At 39.5% G+C, this 20,767-nt stretch overlaps 1 protein-coding gene and 1 long non-coding RNA gene across 2 annotated transcripts; one reads left to right on the plus strand and one right to left on the minus strand.

Annotated features, from left to right (window-relative positions):
* Positions 1 to 48: 48 nt before the first annotated feature.
* On the minus strand, positions 49 to 5,931 carry LOC149097529 (uncharacterized). The gene is made up of 2 exons (XR_016204318.1): positions 5,674 to 5,931; positions 49 to 3,710 (listed from the first exon to the last, which is right to left on the minus strand). It is a non-coding gene; the product is annotated as an uncharacterized LOC149097529 (long non-coding RNA).
* On the plus strand, positions 1,688 to 19,588 carry LOC110047559 (uncharacterized). The gene is made up of 16 exons (XM_089280215.1): positions 1,688 to 3,743; positions 8,166 to 8,295; positions 8,849 to 8,960; positions 9,522 to 9,633; positions 10,684 to 10,734; positions 11,041 to 11,145; positions 11,675 to 11,964; positions 12,288 to 12,415; positions 13,194 to 13,519; positions 13,671 to 13,783; positions 14,082 to 14,247; positions 14,585 to 14,723; positions 14,927 to 16,217; positions 16,746 to 16,835; positions 17,361 to 17,497; positions 18,205 to 19,588. The coding sequence occupies exons 1-16, from the start codon at positions 1,688 to 1,690 to the stop codon at positions 18,224 to 18,226; spliced, it is 5,268 nt and encodes a 1,755-aa protein (XP_089136341.1). The 3' UTR covers positions 18,227 to 19,588.
* Positions 19,589 to 20,767: the final 1,179 nt, after the last annotated feature.

Genomic DNA, 20,767 nt, shown 5'->3' on the forward strand with positions numbered 1-20,767 from the left:
TAACCAATCTTTGTTGTTATTTTGTTTTGACGTTTTTGTATTTTACCCGAATGTGTTGCTGTACAGGGGCCCGTTTCTTGAAGGTCCCGAAAAGTTTCGCACCCGGAAAGCCGTAGCAAAATCTCAAACCTTATGATTACAGATCTGTTTTATTCACATATTATCAATATGAACAGGGGTTCTCTTTTCATACAAGGACTTCCAGGCGTGTACACCTCTCTGTTTTTAGATACAGATGATCTAAAAATGGCTTTGCGGGTCCGAAAAGTTTCCGGGGCTCTCGAGAAACGGGCTCCTGGGCTGTGTTTTTGGGAAAAAAGTATAATTTTTGACAATCAGGCAGCCGGTGCCTTAGGTGTATTCAACATCGTTTTTTCCTTATTTGGATCAAGAGGAAATGAAGATAGAGACCTTATTCTCAAAGTAACTCCTCTCCAGTTATTTTCGCAGGAGGGTCAAGAATTATCCACGCAATCCGAATTTTACTCGCGCGGACTTTACATGAAGCATTCACGCAACATGCGTGGCGTGATTGTCGGCGGGAAATCTGAAAATAAATTGAGAGGGATCTGTATCAATGACTACGGGATAAGAAAACAACACCCTTCACAACTCTCCTTTAGTGTTGATATACAAATTAACACACCAGTGTTTTACTAGACACTGTCATATGAAAGGAAGCAGGGTAAAAGAGAGTTAATGTTCCATATAGGCCTTATATTGGAGCCGCTTGCTCCCTTCCAGTATAACGAATCCCCGATGCAGTTGAACCGCTAGTTAACGAATCCCGCAAGTTGTCATAACGAAACTTTCTCCCACCCCGTCAGTCAGGTCTCCGGAAAAAGACCCTCATACCCGTTAATAATAGATCTCGTACCCGCGGGATCATACGTTGCCGAATTGTGTTACAGTTTGGAGAGACGTAGATTTGATATGAATCTATTTTTGTACCAGTTCAACACCATTGCAGTCAACTCAAACAGTGAAGATTCAGTAGATTAACCGATACGTGACCCTCTGTGTGTGGAAAGATCAGAAAGATTGAAGTCCAAGTAGATAAGTAGATTGCAGTGGCGATCGCTGCCGTGTGTTCCGGACGTATTAAAGGTTGAAGTATCGAGTTAGTTGTATAATTTAAAAGATTTTGCGTGAGATGGGGGAGCCGGCAGAGAAAGAGAGAGAAAAGCGGCTCGCAAACAAGGAAAGACTAGAAGAAAAGAATGAGAGAAACTGAATGAGAGCAACAAATGTATGATTGATTGTTGTTTCCTCGGGGGACATGTTTGTGATTGCCGAGATTAAAAGATCTTTAGCGTCATTGTTCGATATTGTGTGTTTGTTTTTTTGCTTAACTGCTATCATTTTTAAATTGGGTTTTTCAAACACCTTTTTACCATGTTTTAAAAAACTATCTATGAAGTTTTGATGACTTCATCCACATTTGATTACATTGTTCGTTTTTGTGTCAATCAAACTGCGTGACGAAGGCATTTTACACACAAAAGCGTGCAGCATTCCAGACTTCTGCATAAATTATGCGTATCATTTCTGTGTATCGAAAGAGGTCAGCTGAGTGGAGGGAAGCCGTTATAATCAGGCCAAAGTTGTTGTTGTTTTGATACTCCAAATACTCTTCCACTCATGGCATTGGCGAATGTTCGTATTACTGCACAACTTTTGATACAAAATGGCTAAAAGAACTTTGCCTCCAAGCGCTTTCGCGCTGCCTGGTTTATCGAAGGACACGAATAAACCGTTCGGTGTCTCGAATACAAGAGATGGTTTTGGTTTTAGTTCGGCGAACAAAGTGCCACGGACTAATGCAAGGGGCTCTAAGTTGGACAACTCGAATGATTCGACGAGTTTAGTCGACGAGCGAGGTTCTTTGCTGCCGCCTCACACCAACCACACTCTTGAAAACTTGACGAAAACAAGGCCTCGTAGTCCTCGTAGAAGGTCACCTTCGCCCTTGGCGCGAAGAAAATTCGAACTTGACTCCAACTTAAGCTTATCTTCAGAAGCAAATAAGCCACAAACGTCGATCAAAGATCACAAGGACGCGCACTCGTTGAAAGAGAGGCTGAATGCTTCGCCAGCTCTCATTCTCTCCAACGATGTGGGACTATCGGTTTCGAGTAGCGAGCTTTCTCCTGTTATGTCGAGAGCCTCGCCTCGGATAGGCAACAAGAGTCGTCCAGAAGTCCTTCCTAAGCCCGACAGGACTCGAATTCGCGCAAGTAGAGATGTTGTGGCTGAGAAATCTGTTAGTAATGCAACTCGTGTGTTAAATGATCCTAAGATTCTGTTTGAAGATGAAGGCGACCACAATGGTCCACCACCTCTCCCATCGTCACCACCTCCTTTAGAGGACGACGAGATTTTGGGTTCTTTAGCTAATGACACGTTAAGCGAAGAATCAAAACATTCACTCAAAGCAAGCGAGTTTGTAAAAACAGCGAAACCAGCTGATAAAACAAATTTTGATTTGTCAACAAAGGAGGGTAATCCTATTAAAAGTCCAAGTGAAGTTAATGGATTGAATAGAACAACGAATGGTTATTATAGTTCTTCATCAAGGATAGCTAAGTGGCAGGGATATGGAAGGAATTCTTCTCAAGATAGTCTTTCTTTGAGTATGCCAAAAATTGGAGCTAGTGCCCCAAAGATTGGAACTGGCATTCCAGACAGACAGTCTTCTCTAGATTCTGCCATAACATCACGACTGTCCAAATATGAGACACCTTACAGTTCTAGGCAGCGCAAACCTGTGGAGAAGAGTTTATCAGCAAACCGCAGACGATTCAAACCGGTTACATTAACAGAGTCTGAGAAAAGCGATTTAGAGAACAATAAAGAAAGTGTAAATTCATCTGTAGATTTACACAAAGCTAATACAAACCAGAACAGACCTACCTATGAGAGGTTGCGTGACATACAAGCTGGAAAAAATTCAATTGATTCTTTACCTAGAGATCCTAACAAAGGAACAGATGTTGTGAGCCAGCCTTTAAGTTTATCAGGGATCAATAAAGAACACAGTTTGCAAGGCAATAGTGTTATGTCAGGAGATAATGTTAAAATGATTGCTGGCCACTCTTCAGTGCCATCAGAAGCTAGCAGTGGGATTAATATTGGCAAATTTAGGCAAAGACCTGGCTCGCCAGATTTGTCTAGTGTAAGAAGGACTACATCACCAGAGCCTTCTGTGGTTGTTGAATATGACAGTAATAATTATACTGAAAGGGTCAGTGATGTTGAAAGTAACAGAAATGTGACATCTGTTAGTTCTGATGTCAGAACTTCAGATAGAACAGAACCAAATGAGTTTAAAAGTGGAAGTAGTATCATAAATGAAAATGAAGTCAAAGAGAGTGTGAGCAACAGTGACAGAGATAGTACACTTGCAAAGCAGCATGGAAATCTAGGACTAACATTACCAAGAGTTGTTATTGAATATGATGGTGTAGTTGTCAATGATCCATTGATCGATGGATACGACACAGAAGAAACTTCTGATGAAGGTAAGAAAATGATGTCATCTTCCATTGGTGAAGCGCAGAACTCGTATATAGCAGATGAGATTGAAGACATGTCTGATGGTAGTCTTGATTCTGAAGATGATCTTGTTCTTGGTGATTATGGTATATCTTCTGATGAGGAAGATGTAGAGGACGTAACCTTTAGAGATGAGGATGGGACATTTGATGATGCTGAAAGAGAGAAGGCAGAAGAAACAGTGAAAGGTAGGTGCTTTGGTTTGATTTGTAAATGCCATCACTGGAAAGTTTTTAGGTGTGCTCCTCTTGGGTGATCTGGATCAGGATCAGTGATCCAAGATCACTTGGATCATGGTGCATCAAAGGAGCTGAGGAATCTGTGACCAGAGGGGATTTGTCGGTTCCTTTGATGCACCATGATCTGAGTGATCTTGGGTCACCCCCAAAGGAATGCACCATTTGCTAGTGTGATTCACATAAGCCATGCATATATGAAGCTACGTTTATGAAGAACTAGCACAAGCAAACAAAAGTAGAAACTCAAATACATAATACCTAAGTTCACATGTGAAATGCCAACCCTGATTACAATGTAACTCACTTACCCTTTTGAAGTGGGTTTCAGAAGGTGTTGTGTAAACTTGTGTTTGTGCTTTACAGCATTTACTTCCAGCCATACATGTTTATGTACATTTAAAGGAAACATTTGTGTGAGAATGGAAGATTTCTAGTGCTTATATTTTCTCTACATCACCTCACTCATAATTAATTAATCTGTTGTTTCAATTTGCATGTTGCATTTCCTTTACTTGTTACAATGGTCAGAGTTTGACACCATGAAACCCATCATGTAAAAATAAAGTTACACGTAGATGATATTGCTGATCAGGCACAAAAGCCGGAAACAGAAGGCACTAGTCGCTGTGAAAGTACAGTGGAACCCCATTTATTTGGGCTCCAGTGGACCATTACAATGTGGCCTTGATGGTATAGCAGTGTTTTTTAAAAGGATGAGGGACATGGCAGTGTCCCTGTTAACTTGAGACCTGGTACTTAATATCAGGAACACTGCTGAGCTCTTGTCTGGGCCATTTTAAGTGGGATTCCATTGCATTCATTTGCTATAATTTTCTTGAGCACTTTCATAAATGTTACATGTACCTCTGCTTGGCATTACAAGGAAATGTCACGCAATCCCTTATTGAATTGAAGATTTAAGTCAATCTGAAAATGTATCAATTATGTCCTAGCTGAGTGGTAAAGGTGCTTCATGCCAGGTAAATCATTGAGCTCAGCTTGACCACGGGCACTTATTGAAAATTAAAGGAAAGGAAACATGAAACAGGCCTGTAATAACTAGCAAAACAAATATAGCACACTGAAAAAATAATAACTGTCACACCATCTCTTCAGTATGTCACAGCATACAGGTACTTCCTGTTACATCTCCCATTCAGTAAATTTTTAAATACCAGTAATCATACATGTACCCTGTACTTACAGAAAGACATGTTGGTAAACAGAATAGCGCTGTAGCCCATCATACAAATTATGAAAAAAAATTAATTTTCTTGAAAGTTATAGAAACATTTGTGGAAGTTTGGAGAACTTGAAGCAGTCCTGAAAATGCTTGCCATAGGATTTCGCATGATCCCAAACTGTTAATTGTGTTTCTTAAATTCTAACTAGGAACATGGGATTGTTTTGTTTTTGTGTGTGTGTGTGTGTGTGTGTGTGTGTGTGTGTGAGAATTTCCTTATTCAAGGAGCTCAGTCATGTTATTTTGAGTTATTTCAGCCACATACAAAATTACCTTTAAATTGAAGGAAACCTGAAAATAGTGTTCAGTAAGATATAAAAACACTAAAGAGATACTAATAAACCATACAGGAACAAAGATGGTTAAGGATGGAGAAGATTGACATGGATTACAAATGATGAACTTGAAAATTTTAGGTGAAACTTGTCAAGATGTGTAAACCGTGACATAGCTTCTTTAATAACGGCTATGTATGGAAGAACTTCTGAACATACATGTGTATTCAAATTACTGAGTGTTGTTTTCATTTGAAATATTTAAAGTTATTTTTATACAGCAATTTAGAGTTTTGATAGAAACAATTATAGATACTCTGTGTTGTCTATGTTCAGATAAGTAGTGGTGAAAATGATTTACCTGTGGATTTTCTTGCTGTTTCAACACATTGCCTGTTTTTGAACTGCAGTTGCTGGATATGTTCCACTTGAAATGAATAACTTGTTTACCTTGAAATTACGGTTGAGTTTTCCATGCGCATGACAAAGATGTAAAATATTCTGATCTAATCCCTATGTGTAATTAGTTCTTTGTCCCAATTGACTTTCAATATCAAGACAGCAAGGATTTTTGTTATTTTTCAGCATGAAGTAGTGAGAATGGCCCATTAGTCACAAGATTCTAATATTAGCCTTGTAATTTAATTGATTCATATTGGATCTTTTATGCAATTTTTATGTGTAGTAAAGGGATATTTGCATTGTTCCAATATTGGCTCTATATCACTGCAGTGCCTCTGTAATCCCTTAGTCACACACAATTTAAGGCAAATAAAGATCTGTAAGTAGTTAATTTCCCATAAATTATTTTCTGTTGTAGTTTGACATTGAACTAATTAGGTTTCTGGTAAATTTTGATAACTGTGAGAATTCATCTTTACTGTCTGAACCTGTGTGCTAAAGAATTCAAGATAGTTAAGATTTAAAATATTGACCTAGAATAAAACCACAATTTTCCCTCCCATGACTTTTTCACATCTTAATTATTCCTAATGAGATTTTAAACTCCTGTTGTGGAGATTAACTTCGCTCTGTGTCTAGCGATGGTATTCCCAAAGCTTTTAATTCTGAAACTGTGAGAAAAATCTGTAGAAGCTAGATCTTGTAGAATACACCATGCTCATATTGGAAGTTGTGGAACGACCTCTTCGCTTTGTTATAGAGGTTGAAGTTGGGGGTAAGTGGCAATTGTCTAGAGACAATCCAGTATTCATGAAGGTGTGCATAATTCTTTTGGCTATCTATTTCATCATTTGAGAAGTCTAACAGGGCTATGTTGTTCAAAAAATACTGTGCAGGAAAAGTATTTTTGAACATTTTTATTGGAAAGTGAAGCTTAAAGGAAGGTTTGGTTTCCGCTCAACTACTGCATCTTAATGAATCCTTTTTATTGTCACGTTAAAAAGTGAAACTTACACCGTGGTATTGGTCAGGATGCAAAAATTCACCCTCTCTTCCTGTGGGAAGACAATCTTTAGATAGATATTAGTGCGTGAAGTTTGTCAAGGATCGCTTCAGGCAACTTTCGGTTTTGCTGTGTCTGTAGACAGTTTGGTTTCTCATTTTGATTTAAAAAATGGACCATTCAGAAGGTTAGTTTCCGTAATATATTGTGGTTCAAAGATTGTAGTGATATGGGTGAACTGAAGTGAACATTTTGTTAACATATACTGCAGGTTCCGAAAGCCATAATATACATACTTAAGTAATATTCAAAATTTTCTTAGTTGTAAATCAGTTTAAATTTGTTTAAAGTGTTAATCCTTTTTATTGTGCCAAATTGAACAGTAACCCTTTCACTTCCAGGGCCACAAGTCCATTAAATAAATGTAACTTCAGCATTTTAGCCTGTGGCTGGCACCTTGGTGTGTGACCATTCAAATGAAATGTACTGTGTTGAGCACCCTTTCTACGTGGCAGTAGTCACTTCTCTATGTTTTTTCGACAGGATTTTGCGTTGTTTTTCTTGGGGTAAAATGGCCAAGGTGGATTTTGTTTGCTTAGATCATAGACTTTGCTTTTTCCATGTTTGTTTTGCTAGAGTTGCCAGAGGTATCCAGAGGAACATGAATGTTTGTTGCATGTATCAAGCAACTAAATTAAATGTACTTTAACCTTATCAAAACCAAATTCAATATATTTAAAAGGAATTGGTCCCCAGTAGAAATGAATTTCTGCTTCGAATGCCATTTTATACCCTTGAAATCCTCGCACAACATTTTACTGCACAATAATGCTGTAGTTGAAGGTATCATGTTCAGCGCACGTAAACTCTAGAGATATTATGGACAGCATTTGACATACCAATGCTGACAAACATACTTCAAATATAGTTGTACTAGATTTTACGAATAACATGAAGGATGCAATACATTGACAGAAATCCTGTAAAGTAGTTTTGCGTTGTATCGTAGTGTTTGTAAAAGCTCACGAAGCCTTTTTTTTGGTATGGAGAATGTTGGATGAATCATGTGTGTCAAGTGTCTAAGGCTTGCATTGTTATAAATAAATTTTGTTATTTATATTCTGAGATAAATAAGTAATGCTGTGAGCAGATTGCTTCACAGTATATTCTTGACTAAGTAAGTTGGAATTAGTTGTTATAATGTATTTACAAGTTTAGATGGCAGCATATTTTTGTCTTTGAAACTATTTTCATATTTTCATATTTGCCATAAATTTTACCTTAAGAAGATTATGTCATCTTTGTTGTCGTTTTTTTCGTGACGTCCCATTTATTATGATATTAGTCACTTACATTCCTGTCTCTGTTATCAGTGTTTATCAAGGGCAGTTCCATGACTGCATTCAGTTTGTAAATTCATGTGCCCTATCACATTTCTTGCCACAAAGGAATTGAAGATCCTGAGCAAGATGACGATGGATTGATTGACCAGCCTCTGCAAATCATTTCAGAGGTATCTGAGTTGGAAGAGAGCGATGATGCAGAAGTGCTTTTTGAGCCCCCTCCGATGTTTGCCAGGTAATTTATCAGTTATCAGTTATACATTCAACAAATTGTAGGGGTTTCATTAAGGTCTGGGTACTGGGCAAATTGGTTGTGCGCTGGCCTTCCGATAGCCTACAGCACATGTTTTCTGGGCTAGTTTGGCTGGAACTCGAATGTAAAATCCTGAATGAATAGTCAGAATTTAATTTACCGCCATGCCGAGGACTATGTCGTGTATATTATTCATGTGTCTGTTAAACTTTACTTGACTGTTTGTTTTCTTCTTGGCTTATATCCATGCCTGAAATACTAAATATTAATTTTAAAACAATATTATTGGTTAATCTTCCTTTTGGTTATGATTCATCCTTTTTATAGTGTTTTTGTAAACAACTGAACAAATCATGATCATGTAGATGGGATTTCAGCGCATGAATATTTTTTGTTTCAATCTTTTCATTTATTGCTCAAGTAATAACTTGTATATAAGACTTGAAATGTAAAGAAATATAGTTTGGCCCTCTTTTGCCATGTCCTGTTGTTGCAGAAACAAGCAAATATGCTAATTGTGAACTTATTATTTTAGCTCTGATGAGGGAGAGGTGAAAGAAGAATTAGAAGAACCATTCGTAATGGAGAATAGTTACGAAGGTGATTTGCCGTCACCCGTCATTCCGTCTTCTCTTCTGGAAGAGCAGGTAAAGTTACCCAAGAAAACAGCTTTGTAGTGCATGGGTTGTTATTGGGCACTGATCATCAAGTAACTTAAGATTTCCTTTGAATGGAAACTTTCACTGGGAATCAAAACAAATAATTATTGACGCAGCATTAAGTGTGCTGCCAATCGCAAAAACAGTCTTGTAAAGTGAAGAGGCAAACTTGCTGAAGCACATGTAAATGTGTTTCTAAGTTTTAAGTGTGAACTCAAGACAGAGTCCTTGAGTGTGTAAGCAGTCAAATGAAAGGTACTGAGCAAGTACTTGGTTCTTTCCTGTTTATTAAGCTATTCAAAGTAATTTGAACTTTTTGTTTGTGGGTGATCATACAAATGAAAGTTAGAGCAGCAGTTTCGTGCAGGAGTGTTGATGCTAAACACATGTTATTTGTAATGTTTTGGGAATTAAAATCCAGATGTGTTACACTCAGTTGAAGCTACCGAGCTATAAGTTATATATGTGTGGTGCTGTCAACTGATTTTTTCCCCACATGAAAATTACACTGTTAAGAAGTTTTCTTAATAAATCTTGTTTTGATTTTAGCCAAGAGATGATAACAGATTTCACAATCTTGCTCTAGAAGTGTGGACTGAAGATGACTGTTTGGAGTGGCTTGACTATATTGGATTAGGACATTTTACACCAGAGTTCAGAGGTTTGTTTCATTACACAATGTTCCTTTTGTAGCAGTACCAGTGTCACAGTTAACCTAATTCATACAAAATCAGGATGCTGTTAAGTGCAATTTAACAAAGGTAACAACAAAGAGTAACTGGTACTTTTGGTCAGCGGTATTTGTATGGTATTGGAGGCTCAATGCACTTTGCCATTGTACTAGCATGTTCCAGCGTGGTGGTCCCTGGAACGTTTTGGTTGTAGGATTGAGCAGTTTCCTGCACATCTTTGGTCTGTTCATCAACATCTTTCTGCCCTCCCCCCCCCTCCCCCTGTCTCCACTGTTAACTCAGTGTGACAGGTACCTGGAAGACTGCATGTGGGCTCATGGCTGGGTTGCGGGGATTGCCACCCAAGGGAGCATTATACTGTCTAGGGGCTGACCTGGTCACAGTGGAGGCCCTGGTTATCCCAGGCACCCATCTTCCATACAGCACAATGCAGTTGTTAAGCTCGAAAAAAGTGCCATCCGGTCATCCGGACAAGTAGATTCTCCCTCTGGGCAGGCAACTTTTCACTCTCACTTGTCCAATGGGCAAGGGCTCAGGCAAGTCATCTGCCAACTAAATCATTAAAAGAGCAAACTAAGACTTACCCAGGGCAAGTAAAATTTGAGAGCTACTTGTCCCAAGGTCTCCCAGGGGCAAGCTGGAATTCAAGTTTCTTTCAAGTACTGAAAATGCTACTCATTTCTAAATAAATCCTTCATAAAATTGAAATAACTTATGTAGCAATATGAAGCTCATTATCTCAGGCCATTTCAGATGACTATGATCACTTGACTGACATTCAACCTCAACTCTTAATTTTACTTGCAATGTCTTGGTACTTATGATATCAAGTTTTCAATAACAGTTGTATTATGTAAAGCATGTTTTTTTATGTATTATTATTTTATGTACTAAAGCTTGATCCAAAATAAGGCTACCTGCAAAACATTACATGTAAAACTAATTTTACTTCCTTTTTTCCCTTCAAATTTTAAGCTTTGTATCTACATGTGTAAATTTTTTTTTTCTTTCACATCCAGAACACCATGTGGATGGCAAAGTGTTAAAGAACATCAATTTCCAGCTGCTTGGTAGGTGCTTTACCCTGAAATTTCTAAGAGCCCTCTAATTTTTCCTTATGTTCTCAATGCCAAAACAACTTGGAGGACAAAGAAATAACCAGCAAAGTATAAATTACATACTGCCAAATTTTTAGCGCTGATAATAAAATAAATGGAACCAGTCTGAAAGGAGAATTCACACTGTGGTAAGGCTGGATATATTTCTGTACATTATACCTCTGTCATTATAATTATTTGACTGTGTTTATTATATTATTGAACACATAGCAGTTATACTTGTTTTGTTAAAGTTTGTCGCACTTTGTTTCATTCCAGAGGAGATTGGTATCAATTCACCCGATGAACGTGAAGTTATACTTTCAGAGATTTATCGGCGCTTCCACCCTGAAGAAGAGGACTTGTTCGAAATGGAAATCCAAGGTGAGATCAATAGTCTTTCAGGGATGTCACTAAGGAATGCTGCCGGCTAATTTCACTGCCTGAAAGATAATTTAAATCAGGCTGATATTGCAGACAGAAACAAAGACTTGGGTGAACTTTGGAGCTGCCAAGGTCAGAAAAACTAGCTGGGCTTGTTAATGACCTGGTTTAGCAGTGTCTTAGCTACTGCTTGGCCTTTATTTTACGTGCTGAATGATTTTAAGTGAGAGTGTTCTAGCAGAGAAAAAATTTTTATCGACCTATTTAGCCTTCTATATTCTTATATGTTTGATCAACCTCCTAACAGGTGGGTCAATGTTAAACCCTAGGCAGGGTTTTTGAACTTTTATCTTCAGCTGTTTATGAAAGTGTTTTAAGGTGAATACGCTAGATTGTTTTTCAGGCATAGAAAATAAAGTTCTTATTATCATCATTATAATAACAGATAGGCCAGTAAAAAAATTCTTTTGTTACATCATATTGTAAATTACTGTTAAGAATAAGATTCTACAATGTGCATTTCCTACAGGTGCTCTACAGTCTGCTTCTGAGCAGGAAAAGATGAAAATCATGGCCGTCCTCAATGCTCTGCGATCTCCAGCATTCCAAGCCGAACTTGGGTTGACATCTTCTACTGGTTCGTCCTCTCCACGTGACAGTGACACGGGACACAACATGGCCTCGGAAACTGCATCTCTCTCCAGCAGCATGACAGGCAGTGAAGGTCATTCTCAGGATCTGGGCATGCCTCCCCCACCCCCTCCTCCCTCCTGGTCGCAGTCAGCATACTCGTCAGACAGCTTGGGCAGAGATCTTGATGTAAGTTTGAATGAGTTCCTTTTCTGTTGCGGTTGTTTTTTCCTTCAGATTTTTACGTCTCGCTATAGATCTCTTGCACTAGTTCACTGTTAATTTTTAAATATGCATTCTTTAATCCTTATTGATCCTGGTTTCCAGACAGTCAGGATTTCACGGTCATCCTACCGGTGATTGTCTCAGGTGATCGTGAGTTTGCAAAAGAGTTTGGTGGCTTACCGCTACGACTCTATCTTTCTATCTCCTTGGACACATCTTAAGAACACTGGAGAGATGTCAAACTGATAATTATTATCTATTTTCTCATAATGCATTTTGTTATGCAGGGCCTCGACTTAAAAAGCAAGGGAGGGAAATCAAAGAAACATAGCAAGACATCTAAGGAGAAGGACAAGTCAGGAGAAAAAGCATCTAAAACTGAAAAACAGGCAAATAAGCAGAAGAAACACAAGAGGTATGGATACCTGCTGTGTAACCATTTTGTTCCTTGGGCTGAATTATATACAGTCGAACCTCGATTATCCGTACCTCGATTATCCAGATTTCTTTATTATCCGGACTTTTTCTCTAGTCCCAATTTTGTCATGAATATTTATTAGTCATGATCAAGATCCGTAGCCATATTCTTTTTAAAACTACAGCATTGAAAAGTGCAGTCAAAAGCGAGTTTGTTTTGCTTTCAAATTAAAGAGCAAAAGCAGCACTGTGTGATACACACGTGTAAAGGTATTCACAACGGACAGTGAAGATGTAGACCATATTGTTTTCCAAACTATTTGTAAAAGTGTTGTTTCACGATTAAATGTTGCTTTCTCAATTTGATCACTTTTTTTCTTCATTAATATTCATATTTTCAATTATCCAGGCCCTCGGTTATCCGGACTATTTCGTCTAGTCGCAACAAGTCCAGATAGTTGAGGTTCGACTGTACTAGAGCTTTTTCTGCTGTAGCTGAGATCTGTACCATTCTCCTCACAGCTCATACAAAGTACACACAAACGAAATTCTGTTAGCTACACAGGCTAGCACTGTTTGTTGTGTTAGATACAGGGGATGAGGCCATGAGGGAATGGTTGAGGGAATTTTCTTTCAGCTTGACTCCACACCATTGTCCTGATGGCTGACACAACGTAATCGCGTATGAAATTTTGCTAGCTTCAAAGGGTAGCACTGTTTGGCTCTTTCAGTGATAAGTTTGAAACAATATAACCTGTCATATTTCCAATTTACAGGGTGTCCAAACTACTGGACAGCTTGTCTCTGGGTTCAGGATCATCAAAGTTGACAAAGCTATTTCATCATTCACACTCTTCATCGTCAACATCATCATCGGCAGCAAAAAAGCTCAACCCTGCGATGCAGTGTCTCCTACAAGCTGGCCCACAGGGATTACTCAGGATATGGCCCACGGCTCTCTCTGAGGAAATGAATTATTGCAGCTTTATGGTTAACATGACAACCACATGTGCTGAGATCATTAAACTCGTTTTTGTGAAATATGAAGTAGTCGATGATCCACGAAGGTTTTATGTTTGTGAAATGGGATTAGGAAAAGGAGGTAAGCATCGCAAAATTTTGATTTTGAACTGTACATCAAGACACTATGCTTTAATTGATAATCTTCTACATTCTCAATACTTGTCTGTTTAACAATGCATTGATATTGTATGGAGAAAATGGATTTTGATCACACTCTCGTTTCCTATCAGGTACCCATCATGATCTCACAGACGCTGACTGTCCACTGCTGTTTCAATGCCGTTGGGCCGATCCTGACAAGCAGCGCTTTGAATTGCGCTGTAGAAATGAAGGGGTTATCAAGGTACGTTAGAAAATCGAAGAAGTTCAATAAGCATTTAAAAACGTTCGAGAAGCCAGGCATAGTAAGCTTTTATAAAATGATAGAAACTTTAGCCAGTGACAACTCTTTCTATCATCTTGTAAGAGCTACAAAGAGCTGGTTAATGTTATTTGTCTCAATACTTTTAGTGCTATCATAGCTTGTATCAGCCCGCCCATAGACATCTTTGTTTGCTTCTTGCGGCAAAATGAGACGTCTGTGCACAGGCTAAGGCTAAAGACAAATATCAGCTTAACGTGTATATTGATTTTTGCCTTAGATGCTGTTTGAACTGGAGGGGTACGAAGACGACTTAGACTATCGTTCCATCCCGTTGTCATCAAAGACTCCCTGTTCAGAAGCGGTGGGCATCATAGTGAAGAAATATGACTTGCCTGGTGATGCCAACGAGTACTACTTGGTGGAAGTTTCCGAGGAAAATGAAGGTGCGGTTTTCCTTTACTTTTATTTAGGTAAAAATGATAACTAGAATGAATACTATTCTTCTCTGCTTCTTTATAAGTATTGCAATTAATCTCCCAGTGTCGCATAGGGCAAGAACACTATTGCCGGGTATTTCATGTTATAGAACTTGTTGTGTTCAGTCAGCATTTTTGGGACGTACAGAGCTTCCTTTCAATCGAAGGAAACCCGAAACGAATAGTTACCAAAGGTAAAAGTACTTCGAATAGGTAAGAATGAAGCAAAATAGAATGATGATGATTAAGAATAAGGAAGATTAAGACGGACTAAAAATCTTTCTTTATGTTTCACCGTGCACAGATGACAGAGAAGAAGTGGCTGATCACGTGTGTCCCCTGAGACTGCAAATGGCCTGGAGCGAACCTGATCACGTGTTCAGACTATGTAGAAGACCAACTGAAGTCAAAGAGAACGAGCAGAAAGACACATTGGATGGCTGGTTGGTGAAATGTTTTAAAGGTTTTAAAAGAAAATGTATGACATATCGATCGGAGGGACTGCTCTGATAGGAGAGGCATTGGCCTTAGATGACTTTCTCGTAGGGGATGACATCATTGGTTCTCGATTAAGGAATTTTTTTTTCTCTCTCTCGTTAAACCTTCAAGGCAAAAAATGGTTTAATGATGGTTTGCTTTTGCCTAGGACGACAGATGCGACGGAAGAAATCTCACCAGAACCAGGCATCAACTCAGAAGTATCCTCAGTGCGAGATGAGGACGAGCTGGAGATTGCACCCGGTGCCACGGGCAGTATCGAAGGAGACGAAATCGTGGAAGAAATCAGCGATGATCTGATGGAGGGACTGACCGAACTGGACCACGTCATTGACGAAGAATCCGAGGTGATCGCTTCTCAGGAGCTGGAAGTTGTCCGACAAGAACTTGCGGCTAAGGAAGAGGAGCTTCGAGAATTGCGGGTGCGAAGCGACACGCTGACCGAGAGAGAAGACGAGATTGAAATCTTGCAGCGCGAAAATGAGGAGCTTAGAAGACGATGCGAGGAGCTTGGTGAATTGACACGTAATGACGAGTCGCTTGTTGAGAGAGAGAGGGCGCTTGAAGAGCTACGACGAGAGAACGACGAACTGAGACAGAGGACACAGGAAACTGAGGAAAAGTTCAACAATGAAATCTCCATGAGGGATCGTGAAATTGAAAGGATTTACGTCCGAAACAACGAACTTTCCAACGGTGAGAAGGAGCTGGAGAGTCTGAGAAAGCTACGGGATGATTTTGAGTCACAAGGAAACGAATTGGAAAAGTTGAGGGTTCTGAATGATGAATACAGCTCTAGTGAAAACGAGCTTGCCCTAAAACTCGGAGAACTGCAGGAAAAACACGACGAATTGTTAACCAAAGTAGGTGAATTGGAAAAATTGAAGGAAACAAATCGAGAGCTTTCCCACAGAGTGGAAGAGAGCGATTTCCTGCGACAAAAGCTCGATAGGAGCGAAGTGGAGAAGAAAGAGCTGGTTGAAAAGCTAAACGAGTTGGACCGAGATAGAAATGATTCTAAAAGAAGTGACACCGAAGAAGTCGTAAATCTGAAAAAGGAAAATCTTGAATTGGCAGCCAAGTGCAAAGACGCAGAGGAAATGAAGAAAAATATCATCAAGCTGACTGCTCAAATGCGTGAGATGGAAACGCAGAGTCAAGAGCAGATGGACCATTTCCAGGAAAAGCTGGAAGACCTCGTCACGGAGAAACAACAGTTACTCGACAGAATAGCTGAGTTGGAAGAACGCGAAAAGAATGCGGAGGCTCAGGAAAACAGCGCAAAGGAAGTCGAGGATTTAAAACTCGAGAACATCTTTCTGGTGGAAAGGACGAAAGAAGTCGATGAACTGAAGTCCGCTGTGGCTAAACTGGCGGCAGACGTGAAGGAAAATGAATCATTTAAGCAGAAATACAAAGAGCTTCGTGATGTGGAAAGTGTAAGTATGAGACTATGTGAGTCAGTCATAAAATCTCGGGTTATTGAACGATGTCAAACGGTTGTCACCCTGTCGTTTGATTTGCCTTGTCCGGCGTGAGCAGCTACCCTAAAAATGGGCATGTAGCGCCTTTTAAAGGGGTTATAATTTACTACTAACGTTGTTAACTCGAGGGTTAGCACGCTCTGACCAATCAGAGCAGGGGTATTGCCAACCAGCTGAAAGGCCGCAAAACTAATCTCGACTTTTCCCGCGCTTTCCACCGCCTTTCCTGCGCTTTCTTACCTTGGCCTTTCGTTGATTGGTTTACTGCGGCCTTGCCCGGTTCCTGTACGGCTCCCAGACCTTCACTGTCAATTGATTTCGTTGACGTATCCGAGCGGAACCGCACGTTTTTCACCTCGAACCACGTGACCTGAAAACGATTGACCGAGACAAAAAATCGAGGCCTGGGAACTGGGCAACCGCGGTTGTTGTTTTTTGTTTTTTGTTTTTAACTTTTTATATGTATTCTTTTTTTTTTGGCAGTATTTAACCAAACAGGTCAATGCCGCGGAGACTATCGCCAGACAGAAGGATAAAAAGTTAAAGGAATCTGAAAACAAGATAAATACACTGGTGAGTTCAACACTCTACATTTCTTTACCAGTGTTAGGCCTGTTGGAAAGTGTATTACAGTTCTTGTAGTAAGTGCGAGCAGACAATCATGCATGGGGTGATGCAGTTGAATTCCACTATCTTGAGCCCTCATGGGAAACTAGAATAAGTTCGGGACAACGGGAGTTCAAGATAGCCGATAGTAAATGATTGAAGTGTATATTCAAGGGAAATAATTTATGTTCTAGATAGGGGAAGTTCAATATAGCGATGTTCTAATGTACTTTCCAAAATAATTGACTTATTTTTTTAAGTAAGTATAGGTTTTGAAATCTACACTTGCCTACATGTAGCACATTTTACGCTGAACTACACCCCGTAATAATATGCGTCTGAGGACTTTTAGCTCCTGTTATCAATTTAATTAAATCTAATCTGTTCAAGACGAAAGCCTTGATGCGCATTTTAGTGCCAGTCGAGTTTCAGGGACAACATGGAGAGGTTTGTATTGTGGTACAATTTATCAGGTTGTTTTTATGTGTGCAGACCGAAGCAGTGAAAGACATGGAAGCTAAGCTTGAGGAACAGGAACAAAACAAACTGTACCTTGACCAGCTACTCGCCATGCTCAAGGACAGGGACCCCACTCTTCTGCACGTTATAAACAGCTCGCTTGCTTCAAGGTAAGACGATTGCAAAGATTCTTACAGGACACTCGTGTCTGGGTTTGCTTATAGCGCTCAACAGATGTGTTGTTGAGGATGAGATGCGCAAAGAGACGGTATAGTTAGGACGCTTTCCATTCGACCAAAAATTCCGGGTTCAATTTCTTGTATTTTCCACGGGCGAATTGATCAGTATTTTCCTGAATTCCATAAAAAACAAGGACAACTTCGCGAGGCATACCCAAATTTTCGAAAATCTCTAACCAGGCATTTCGGAATTTTCAGCAATTTTTAAATTTTACATTCCTACCATTTGTTCCCATTTCTAAAGTTCCAGAATTTTTTGTTGAATGGAAAGCGCCCTTAGTTATTTATGGTTAAAGCAAACTATTGTCCTGTAATTGTTAAATAGATTGATGGTTAGTCCTTTACCTTTTCCCAAATCAATTCCATCCTTAGGAAAAAACGGAAGGAGGGTACGGCTAAACGAAGGTTGCTGTCACGGCCTTGGTGACATTTCGAATTGAAAAGGATGCCGTATAAATTATTTTCTCTGTAGAACCGGAATGAATGAAATTCAAATATAAAGTCTCGTCACTATAGTCACACGACGAATCATTAACCATCTTCCTAGTCTATTCTAATTTTAGTCCTATTTTAGATGTGTGAGCGTGCTTTTCCAAGTTTTGTTTTATTTTGTTTTGTTTTGTTTTGTTCTTCTATAGCGAACCAGAGGAATGGTGCTGAACATCGAAGTGGATTCTGCGCAGCTGGAGATTACCACTGACCTGATGGACTGAAGTACCATTATCTAGTTGCTAGATGTAGTAGCACAAGTGCAGTGCACCGTGCAGTTGTTAGGTAGTCGATATACAGGGGTAGGACAGAGAGGTAGCATTATATGAAGTGTAAAATAATAATCACTCCTGTGAGTATTAAATGAGCCCGCGTTTTGAACCGACACATGACCTATCTTTATGACACAATGCAGACGTCACAGCCCTTCAAGTACTCTCGAGCGTTCGGGCTATTTTTTGATTAGATAGAGTCGGAGGATTTTTGAGTACTCTTATTGAAGATTTTCTAACATAACCAGATTTTTTATTCACCCAAAGTGTAATTTAGCATTTTACCATGGCTACTCCGGAATCATGAGTGCCATCTGGAGGAATATTGGCTCTGAAGTAAGGTGCTTGGTATGGATAGCTATTGCTGAAGGCAGAAAATACTGTTAGAATGTGGCCGGGTTGGGAATTGGTGGTCAGTCTAGTTGACTCGGACTGTAGACGATAGATTGGATTGGCAATAAATGTAGTCTAGTTCCTAAACTCTCACTTCCTCGCGAGAGAAACCTGTGTAGGCTTAAACCTGTCTCCTAAGCGGGAGAAACCTGTCTAAGCTAGGTTGGGAAGGGAGAGTTCAGCGACTGGACTCCAATTAATGTAAAAGTATTTATAGCAGTGCCCCGTAGTCTCGAATAATAATGAATTAGCCAATCAGAGCTTGACGCGAAGCATCTGAAACCGTGTAGCAGGTGGAAAGGGCTGGAAAACTTGTACCTGATGGCCAGCGCGGGAAAAAGTCACGTGGTTGGGTTTGGTTTTGTACCTAATTGGCTGAGACGAAATGCTTGCTATGATTGGTTAGCGCATGTCACACGAACTTTTATAAACACGGTGCTACACAAAAGCGAACAGATAGAAACTCGCTCACTGAATTTCAACTGATGATATTTGAGAGCGAGGTAGTCATAGTGTAACTGGAACGCATAATTTGTATTTTATATTGTATATCCTTAAAAAGGTTCTGTATATATCTTGAATTAATGCTTCGCATATAAAAATGTGTTGAAGCAAAGTTCAGCATTTCATGGTTCGTTATACAAATTGGTAATGGTGCCCTTTTTTAGAAACACTTTTCAGACGTTCTTTCGCACAGATGTTTGAGAATATATACGGATGGGGGCGCATATATTTTATTAACTTTATGATTAATTAAACGCTTTTTGGAGAAATTGTGTAATTCGTATTTAAAGATATTTTGGTGTCGGGCATGAATTATTTTTGGTGCTCGTGCTTTTTACGCCAAATAAAGTGACAGTAATTTGTATCGACGTCTGTTACTGAGCTTTTTATACGTCTTTCCTCTAATTGCGCAGAAGTAGCGAAAAGCGTAGGATGTCTTCTGAGTTGCAAAGTGCGAGGTAGGTATCCATCGCCTTTTACCGATATCCATGGTACGCGGAATGACTAACCGCTTTCGTATCAAACTTTCGGTTAGGACTTTGCGGGACAAGAAGTCAAACTTTCGCTTCTTTTATAAGGAAAGGGGCCCTATTGTTAGTAAACCATGGTTAGAAATGAGCGACAGTTCCCGACGCGCAGCCAGATCATCAAGCGCGAAATTCAAAATTCTTCGGAAGTGATACGTGTTTCAAATCCAGCTTCTGCGGGGGAGAGTGTGGAAAAGATTGTTGCAGCTTGAACACATCTAAAAAGGAGTGTTGTGGGGGCTTGTGACAAGAAGAGCGAGGTCTGGACAGTAAACGATCGGGAATGAAAAATCGAGAGTAACGAATAATTCAAACTCTCTGGCTTGGTCAATAGTCCCTCTTTTTCACGTCACTCGATTTTCCCCCAGCGCTCTTTTTCGTTTCCGCTCCACAGACTAAAAAGAAATGGACTGCTCCTAGTCTAGGCTTTTCTGAAAGTTTGCGAGTAATTGCAACCGTAACCGCCTTCCGAGAGCCTTGTAGGATAAACTAAATTCAAGTCATCTGGTCTTTTTCGCGCAGTTCGATCCTTAATGGAACGTTGTTAAAATACTTTTACTAAGCTCTGGCCATGATAACGCTTTCACAACCTAACTTAAACGTTATTTATAAATGAAAACCGAATGATTTTGCCGCGCCATTAAATCGTCTTTACATGTAAAGTTGGCGCGTTGTCCCAAGCATAAAGTTACAATACGGTTGTCCAATGAAACCTTTTGAATTACGTCCTTTAGTGCATGGTGGAAGGTTGGGTGGTGAATACCGTCGAATATACAACGGCTCTCCTGTATTCTGATTGGTTGTATTTTCTATGGCATGGTATATGTCCCATCCCCGCGCCACGGGCTCCTGTACACGTTCCCCTCCACTGTCCTGTTTCTTATATCAGAATAAACAAGATTGAGAAACTTAGACTGATAATTTTTTATTTGAAAAGGCAACAAAGTGAAGAAGATTAAAATATGCAAGAAATGTAACTATTTACAGATATTAAAAAAGACCACTGAAATCATAAA

Source organism: Orbicella faveolata, unplaced genomic scaffold (assembly GCF_042242905.1).
Source record: "Orbicella faveolata isolate gen_17 unplaced genomic scaffold, um_ofav_v1 contig_47, whole genome shotgun sequence".
NCBI lineage: Eukaryota > Metazoa > Cnidaria > Anthozoa > Scleractinia > Merulinidae > Orbicella > Orbicella faveolata.

Coding starts and splice junctions, on each gene's coding strand:
- LOC110047559 (XM_089280215.1), top strand. CDS start 1,688: ATGGCTAAAAGAACTTTGCCTCCAAGCGCTTTCGCGCTGCCTGGTTTA. Junction 8,961..9,521: donor CTTCTCTTCTGGAAGAGCAG/GTAAAGTTACCC, acceptor TTTTGATTTTAG/CCAAGAGATGATAACAGATT. Junction 16,218..16,745: donor AGCTTCGTGATGTGGAAAGT/GTAAGTATGAGA, acceptor TTTTTTTGGCAG/TATTTAACCAAACAGGTCAA.